Here is a 9,613-nt window from a genome sequence, read left to right as displayed (position 1 = left end):
TAAGTTCGATTATCCTCATCTATATTTTCGACTATCGTTTATTAAAAAATAAGAACAAAAAGCTTTGATATTGTGTTGGCTTGGCATCAATTGCTAAAAGTTTTTGTTAAAAAGATAACTAAATGAAGTTATGAGGGAGGTAATCTTGCCCAAAACCTCATAACAAAGAAGAAGCTCTTAAATAGATTATCTGAATATGTTTGATTAGACAATAAAAAAATCATATTAATTCTTCTAGTAGTCGTGAAATGGCTGATAAATGAAAAAAAGGGTCATGAAATGGGGGACGCCACGTGACTTGGTGAGTCCGTACAATAACTAGCGAGGCATTGGAACGTATGGCTATGTAGAACTCACATGCCTTGGAGTTTATATTGTATTATAATACAAAGAAAGATCACCAATTCACAATCATGATCCTCCGTGTGATCACATGGATTTCAGAGTTTAGGGTGAGTTCTTCCGTCTCCATCTGCTATGCTAAGGATAATATTTATTATGAGAAAAGTAAACTCTTAACTAGTTTAAGAGAGAGAACTCCTAGCCCCACCCCAAAAAGGGAGTGGTGACTGCCATGAGTTTGGTCCCATCTTCTTCTGTTTTTACTTTTCTCTCATCATCCTCCCCTGCACATCCTCTTTGCTCCCCCTTCCAGCTTCATCTTCTTCTCTATTTCGTTTACTCGTTTATGACGTAATTCTATAACAGATTTATGAGAATCTATCATTTTCAGTGTATGTGCTTTATTTGTCGAAGAGGAAAGTTGATTGGTACAAATTTGTTATCTTTTAGTGTTTGCGGATAATAAGTTGGTTTTGTAACAACGAGGTTGCAATCTGACTGGTTTAATTTCTTTATTTTTGGGATAAGTCGCAAAACTCTCTTTGGATTTTTTCTTTTGTGAGAGTTTTTCACATCTCTTTTGTGAGAGTTTTTATTTGTATCGTTATGACTTGGTTTTTCCAAGCTTTATCTCTTTTCGATTGTTATGAGTTTACAATTTTAATTGGGATGCCTATGCCAGAGTTGCATGATCATTAGTGGATGCACACCAGGTTCTCTTAATGTTGAGTTTGGATTTCTCCGTAATTTTAATGGCCCTTTGTGGTTAATGGCTTATTTGACTAAATTATGAATACAATCCCACAATTTCTCAACAACAAAAATACTAGTTTAATAAAGACCATTAGATCTTCTATAGAAAAAAATACCATTAGATATGCGACTATTCTTTTTCTATATTTACTAAAAATGAAAGTATGCAACTTGTAAGGAATTTGTCGCTTAATAAAGAGTAATGCTACACACACCAAGTTTATTCACCAAGTTTTTGTTAGTCCACTAATTTGTAATTCTGTCATTTATATTCAAATCTCTAACAGATCATTTGATGGATAAACCAGGCGAAAAAAAACTTGGTGCTTCTAGTATTACTACTCCTAGAGCAGATTACTAACTCTTATGCTGAAAATTACTGTACAAATTTGTAAAGTCAGACTGATTTATGTTGCGTGTCTTTCTCTTTGAATCAAAACCTCTATTTGTAAGAAACAATGGTTATTCTCTTGTAGTCCAAGAGGGTGTTTTGAGTTTTGTTAAGGGATCGAGTTGAAGAATTCTCATTACTACATCACGATTCCTAAACTCATTTACTAGTTGTATATATGAATTAAGCCAGTTAGTTAGGGCAGTGATCCGGCCTGCTTCCTCCCAAATTTGAAACTTCCCGTAGATTAGATTGATTGTATCAACAAAACAAAAAAACCATTTCTGGGCCGGCCTTATCAGTATTAATCCATCAACTCCATTCAGACTGGACCATGGTTAGCAATCTATCTGGGCCGGACCATACAAAATTGAAAAGATTTTAGCTTTCCTTAGAGTTTTGAAGCCCTTGTAAAAATTCGTCATTTTTTAAATAAGAATTCCTAATTATTTCCAACCTTTCAAGTTTCAACCGCCAATTATCCAGTTGACAAAAACTCAACTACCAGTACCAGCCATGAACTCGAAAGCTCAAAACTTCAACACCATTCCCTCTCTCACAAAAACCCCAAATTCAAATGGCCACGTGTCTCCCGTTCGGCACCATCCCCTTCAAACCCCACTCCCCCCGCCCCGCTAAGATCACCTGCTCCTCCACGACAGCCCAATCACAGCTCGCCAAGCAGCACCTCCTCAGCCTCATCTCCGATCAGGACCGAGGCCTCAAGACCCAGAACAACCCCTTAAAGCTCACCTCAATCGTCAGCGCCATCGACGACTTGGCTGCTCTGGGAAAAGATAGTATCACCACCGGCGGGTCGCTGTCGGCCACTTGGCGGCTGCTCTGGACGACAGAGAAGGAGCAGCTCTTCATCATCCAGAACGCTTCCTTGTTCGGCACGCTAACCGGCGACGTTTTGCAGGTCATCGATGTTGAGCAAAGGGTTCTCAACAATGTCATCACTTTTCCTCCAGATGGGGTCTTCTTCGTCCGCTCTGACATCGCCGTCGCTTCAAAGCAGAGAGTCAATTTTAAGTATGCACTGGTATTTCGTACTAGTATGAACCAAAAAATAATTTAAAAAATTGAAACTTTGGGAATTTTTCTTTTTCTCTGTATTAATTTTTATGTTTTGGTGTGTTGCTTTGTAATTAGTGATGTTGGGTTGTGCTAGATTTACAAGTGCGGTTCTACGAGGGAAGAATTGGGAGATTCCATTGCCACCGTTTGGGCAGGGTTGGTGAGTTCTTTTGCTTTATTTTGTGATATTAACAAATACCCAAGTGATTGCTGGTTTTGTTTGTGTAGTTAGAAATGTTAAAATTCACTTAACAGAGATAATTTGCCTCTGTTTATCAATTCCTTTATAATTTCATCTTCAATGTCTCTGTTTATGTAAGCTATTAGCTTGTTTCCTTGCTTTGTTCTGTTAAATTATATGAGAGTGGACTTATAAGTGCATTCTGGTATTTTTCTACCCTTTTGAAACAAATGGGAAATAGCAATGACAGGCCATAGTCTATAGAGGTGGGATAACTTTCTGCCTTTCTATCCCTCACTTTCCATGATTTAAACCCAAGAACTCCTCAATAAAGGGGGAACATAATCACTTAGTTGCAAGTGCCAATGATTGGAAATCTTTAGGATTCTTCCTGCCAACAATAGGTTATTCTCATCACTGCTCACCTCCCGGTGACATTTCTATTTATGAAAGCTGCACTTCCTTTAAATTTTGTGACAATGTCTGAACTGAATTCCCACAAGTTTCTTGGTTTGCTTGGAATGAGCCCTCTTTAATTTTCTCTATTTTTAATTATTTTGAGGTGCAGCATAGAACTGTTTGAAAAGAGAGGCTTACTCTGTAATTTGGGACTTAACTACTAAAGGAGCATGCTTGTCCATCTCGCTTATTATGTAGGAAGTGAGCTTGCTTATTATCTGAGCGTGCCATGTGCTTGAAACCAGCCTCAAATATCAGATGAATATAAACTAACTTGAGCCCTGCCCTATTTGTTTCAGGCCTATTCCTTGATATCAGAATCAAATGTTGGCTTGTAGAAGCAATTTTAAATACTATTTGTTAAGGATTATCAATAATTTCTTTAGGTCGTTGGTTTAAGTAGCATGACTAATTTTGGAATTCAGCTTATTGTCCGGCAGAGAGTTGCTAAACTTTGGGTTTTTTTTCAAGACCATAGATTGTAGGGAAATAACTTTATTCATAATTGTTCAGGCTTGATTTTCTCTCACAAGGCAGTAATATATCTTCCTCTAATAGGTGATATCTTGTTGATTGTCTTGTGCACCTGGTTTCTTCCAGAATATTCATCATTTCTCTTTCTCCTGCAAGAAAACTGCTGATTCAACTTTTTAGTTGTCTATCTTTCAAAACTAGAAATGAGAAAACTTTGCAGTCTGCCTTAGTTCTCTAACTTCTATTTACCCTTGAAAGACAGGAACGCAACACCTGTGATAGGAAATATTATCTACCGGAACAACAGGAATACAGCTTGACATGTACAGTTTTGAGGCTTCACTACTAATGTCCTTCTCATTGGTCTAACCTGTTACATTTTAGGTTTGACACTGTGTACCTTGATGATGAGATTCGAGTTGTGAAGGATATCAGAGGAGACTATTTGGTCGTGGACCGCGCTCCCTATGCTTGGAAAGAATGAAGAAGAAAATGTTTGCTACTGACTTCATTGTTGCTATTGGTGCGACATAATGTGAGTTCACTTATTCAAAAGCCATTTATTTGATTAAACCCTAATAGTGTTGTTCTTTATCTGAATGTTACTACTTTCTCATAATTTTCCAGATCTGATCTGTTTGCATAACTTTGGTTTGTTATCCCCAAGAAAACTAGATGATGCTGTACCTTCCGTTAAATTTGCATATGATATTTCATCAATCCACAATCCTGTCAATTCCCCCATTTTTTTTATAAGTCTGGATATAGGCTTAACCATTCCATTTTCTGTGAATTTTCCTATCTCATGCCTATATTTTGTAAAATTATGGGATCATAATTTCTGAAGAGCCAAAGTTACGTACTATCTAGTAAGATTGGAAATGACACGATTACCACAACAGATTTGGAACTTTGAAGAAAACAACTGTTTCAAGAAGTCAAAATGATGAATTCCAGACCTTTCCACCTGCTATTTGCTTTACATTTATCCCATACTACTTGAGGTTGCTACATGAATTTATTCTGTCATTCAACTCTAGTTCTCGAAATGTTGTTCGGTTGAGTAATATCAAATCCCTTGATACCCATTAACCAAATAGTCCTGCAATCATTTTCATGGTTGCACATCGTCAAATCCAACTAGGTCACCTTTCCCTCATTAAGGGTACTTTTAACTTCATACAAAGACATTAATTTCTCATTTATTTGATTGATGAGAAACACAATCATAGGATATTTTATTAATCCTGTAAAAAATGGTATAAATTACAATTTACAGAGGACAAACTGTCCCTCCAATCTGAAAAAGTAGCAAAAGGAAAGAATGGAATGTCCCTAAATATCTCTCACTTCATTTTGCTCATGGTGTTGGTTGAAAATCATATAGCTTGTTCGAGACCGGCATTCTCTACACATTGTCTAGGATTTTACTCATGGTGTTAATTAGATCATTTTCCCTCTCCTTCCTCCTCTTTGATTTATTCACAAGTCTTTGATATAATGCATCTGCTATTTACCATGAACAGACTGATGAGACTTGTTGAATGTGGAGCCTGAGATAATCTTGTTTAAAGTCCCACCTCAAAAGCCACTTCCTCACCCAATAAAATAAAGAGAAGACTCTAGAGATGATGCAATCGCAGGCAAGAGCAAAAGGGGATATGAGGGACATGGGGAGGAAGGAGATGATCAGCAAAGCAATATAAAATAGTGGAGATCACAATTCTATGATTACGCACTAATAGGCGTGCCTGCAATTTTTGTCTCCCATGGCTTTGGATCATCACTCATTCACTTATAATCATATATACATATATATTATGTGGCTTGGGATTCAGCAAATCTTGTCTATGATTTCCCATCTCCTTTTTCAAAATTGTACTTGGGTAAGTTGCTGTGATTTACAACACAACAGCAAAGTGGATGAATCTTTTTGGCTTAGCTTTAGCGGCAAAGTATCCTAATAAGAGCTTGATTAAAAAGAAAAAGGAAAAACACTATCAAGGGCACAAAGATGGGATAAAAGTTCCCAACTTTACAATTTTCTTTTCTGTTTTTGCTGAAGTGTGAATTTGATTTACACAGATGAGTTCTGCTAACAATTTATCTGTATTTATCTGTATTGTTTGTGCTTTTTCATCTGGATAGATTGGTTGTTGGGAATTCTTGCACGACAAGTGGTACACAAAATCTGGGCCGTACCCTAGCCGACCTGAACCAAATCCAGTGAGCCCCGCGATTGGGTCGGTTGTGAAACACATTCACGGGTATATAACTTTAGCTAGTTGAAGGATGGTCTTGTACTCTTGTAAGAGGACCTCCACTCTACTGTGCCATGATGAAGGGTAAGGGTAAGTAAGGACAAATACTATTCATTTGAATAGTGACTGCTTTAACAATTTTTTGATGCATTCCCATCTATTGTCATGACAACTCAAGAATAACCACTATTTACATGAGATATAAGGAGAGGAATTGGTATGGGTTTTAGTATGGGAAGTGAAGAACATGGTTAGGTATTTATTAGAAAAAAAAATTCTGATTTGTTGGTAATTTTTTTGGTATTTAAATTAGTCGTTTTGCCTAGGCAAGTCTTGTCTTCGAGCTGGCCCAGTTTCGTGGGCCTACTTCTTGCCATGGCAACTTTTCCTTTGTGGAGGTTGTTTTTTGGCGCCTATGCTCCTTTTTGCCATGACAAAAGGGGAAGGGTGGAAGTGCTTTAAGGTGAACTTCGCATTGTATTTTAATGATTCAAGTGATTTTATTTTTTACGTCTTCATTCAAAGATTATTCGAAAAACAACAGATAAATTGGAAGCCATTAAGACTTCCAATTTTGACCAACGAAATAGACAAACCATTTAAGAAAACACTAGAATGACAATCATTTAATTTAGTGGTCAAATGATTTCGGATACAAGGGGGTTTTGTTTTTTTATTTTTTATTTTGGCATTTTTGAAAAAATACCCAAAAAATAGACTTTTTGAATCATTGACTTATATTAGTATCTAGGAGGTGACTCAAGTAGCACGCTTAAGAAAATTCTAATCGAAGGTGGATTTGCAAGGGACCATGTCTCTTGAAAGTGTAGGAGGTTGTAATGGATGGTTAGTTTAACTTTGATCTATGAATGAAGACTTTAAAAATAGATGATTTATATTGTTGAAATAAAATTCGTAGTGGACCGCACAAGGCGTTCTATTTAAAGGATCCCTCAAGAGAATGAGATAGATATACATAAAGTTTCAGTTGATGGATCTTTCAAATACGTTTATTGGGGCATTCTTGTGGGCTCACTCGCATTGTATTTTGATGATTTAAACCGTCTATCCTTCATGTATACCTTCTAATATCATCTCCTTGAATTTGAAACAATTTGACAACTCAACTAATGGTTCTCATTGTTAAGATTTCAGAAAGACGAACCATTGGCTTGCCACTAGCAACATATGAGACTTTCCATTTTGTTAAGTTTCTGATGTGAGACACTGTGTATTCTTCAACATTTCTCCTAACGTGGGACCACTTTTTAGTGGGCTACACGTGTAACCAATTCCACATCGGTCACCCTTTTTTTTATTTTCAATTTGGGGTTTGTTCGGTTTTGGTTCAATTTGGGATTTTTGTTTGATTTGGATTTAATCGGGCCTAGTCAATCGACCCACTCTGATACCATGTTAAGATTTCAAATGGATGAACTCTTGGCCTACCACTAGCAACATCGATATTATTCCAACTTAACTATAGGTTTAGCATGTGTAAGGTTTTATACAAAAGGTCTTAATGTTTTAGGAGTGGAACCATTTATTATATGGGACTTTTTATTCTGTTAAGTTTCCGATGTGGGACTCTGTATATTATTTAACACTCATTTTTGTGTTCTCTTGAAGCATCATATTCGTTTACTTTATTGCTCACAACTGTCAACTAAAGTAGGGCAAATATTCAATTATGCTCTGATATGCTCATATCTTTATTCTTCTCCAATATTGAGGTATTTATAAATAAGTACAACTCTAAATAAAATAGGAAATAAATCTTTATTACAATAAGACTAAATAATAATTGGTAAGTAACCAACATTCTCACTAAATAAGGAACCAAAATCCTAACTAAATAAAGACTCGCCAACACTCCCCCTCAAGTTGAGGCAAAGATGTTTCGCATACCCAACTTGACAAGTGAGTCACAGAACACCATACTTGACATTGACCAATCGAACAATTGTAGAAAAGGTCTTGTTATAAACCACGAGTGAAACGATTGACAAACCAAATCAAAGTTTGTAGCATAAACACAAGAGCAAACCTTAACAAATATAGCACATAGCAGAATGCATATAAGCATAACACAGAAACTTTGAGAGCAGGACAGTAGGTAAGACAGATCATAGAAACTCTGTGAACATGACAATAGATAAGGCAAAACACATTAACCCTGTGACCACGACAGTAGGTAAGGCAGAACACAGAAATTATGTAAGCACAGTAGTAGATAAGGCAGAACACATAAAAGCAAGGCATTACGTAAGGCGGAATATAGAAACCCCGTGACCACGACAGTAGGTAAGTCAAAACCAGAAGTAAGTGAAAAATAAAGGCATCAACATTCGGCATGGTGATGGATGGCGGGGTGGCGGCAACTAAGGCAATAGCAAGGTAGACGGTAGCGGCGACAATAGCTAGGTAAGTGGCAACGGTGGCAATAGCAAGGTAGGCGACGGCGGGCTAGGATTATAGGCAATGACAAAGACCACAGAAACGGTAGCTAAAAATGATAACAAATTCTTCTATATCAACTTTAGCTAATATCTCCATTGGAAAGAGAACCATATCTTTTGGTCAGCGGCCCACTATTAGCGACATCGATATTGTCCTCAACTTAACTACATACAAATCTCAATAGGTGTGAGGTTTTATCACAAAAGGCCTTAGTAATATTAGTAGTGGAATCATTCATTATATGTTATATTTTATTTTGTCAAGTTTCCGATGTGAGACTTTATTTCTATAACAACAACTAGATGTCTTAATGGTTTTCAATGTGTATAATTTTTTATTTGATGATTTATAAATGAAGATTTGAAAAATAGACAATTCAAATTATTGAAGGAAAATTTATATTAGACCTCACAAGGTATTCAGTATTTGAGAAATCTCCCAATAAAAAAGAACTATATAGATATATTACGTAGGGTCGATTCCAATCAGTGCTGTATATCTCTATTTTTAAATTCTTTAAGGTGGAAGAGCCATTCTGAAAATGAGGTTTTAGACTATTTAACCTAATTATAACCTTATTTTATTAGTGAGTTGAAGCTTTCAAATCTCACAACAGCAATTATAAAGTGAGGATAAAAGAAGTCGAAAATTGTCAACAAAAACGGATCTTCTTTAAGTGGATTTTCACTTATGAGTTCTTATGTGATGTCTTTTCACTTCATTTTCATTCTAGTGATGGATGCATAAAGTATTCATATTTTTAAATCCAACAATGAAATGAAGTTTTTTTTTTTTTTTTTTCCTGCCAGCAAGATGAAGGTTTTTTTGGCGTAAACTATGATTATTTTTTCTTGTGTTGTGTGATTGACTTGAGCACTAATCTCACATAATCGGAAAATCATATTCACCATCTCTAAGTAGCAATTTCGCATGCTCTTGGTTTGGGGTGCCTAAAGTTTTCTCAAATGGGAATTTAGTAATTAAGATGATCAATTTGATGGATGGTAAAAAATTTCAAATTGAGAATTAAAACCTAATTATCCCCTACTTATATGTGAAGAAAAATGTTCGATTCTTTAATTTTCTCATCACGTGACATAAAGGAAGGTTATACACAATAATGATACATAAGTTTATCTCTTTCATATTTCAAGACAGTCATAAGAATCCTTTAAATATTTTTGAATTCAAATGATTTCTCAAATGCAGCAA

The 9,613-nt window shown here is 36.0% G+C and overlaps 1 protein-coding gene across 5 annotated transcripts; it reads left to right on the top strand.

The window, feature by feature from the left end:
* Positions 1,930-6,384, top strand: LOC18785147 (probable plastid-lipid-associated protein 11). Of its 5 annotated transcripts, none has more exons than XM_020556154.1 (4): positions 1,936-2,521; positions 2,661-2,726; positions 4,065-4,215; positions 5,829-6,384. In XM_020556154.1, exons 1-3 carry the CDS (start codon positions 2,064-2,066, stop codon positions 4,162-4,164), a joined length of 624 nt encoding a protein of 207 aa, XP_020411743.1. In that variant the 5' UTR covers positions 1,936-2,063; the 3' UTR covers positions 4,165-4,215; positions 5,829-6,384. The 5 variants fall into 5 exon arrangements, with proteins under 5 accessions (XP_020411745.1, XP_020411746.1, XP_020411743.1 ...); XM_020556155.1 differs by lacking the exon at positions 5,829-6,384 and adding an exon at positions 4,308-4,402; XM_007218355.2 differs by lacking the exon at positions 5,829-6,384 and adding an exon at positions 5,207-5,675 and having other exon boundaries at positions 1,939-2,521.

This window comes from Prunus persica, chromosome G2 (genome assembly GCF_000346465.2).
Source record: "Prunus persica cultivar Lovell chromosome G2, Prunus_persica_NCBIv2, whole genome shotgun sequence".
Taxonomy (NCBI): Eukaryota; Viridiplantae; Streptophyta; class Magnoliopsida; order Rosales; family Rosaceae; genus Prunus; species Prunus persica.
This window is presented reverse-complemented; position numbering and strand designations above follow the sequence as displayed.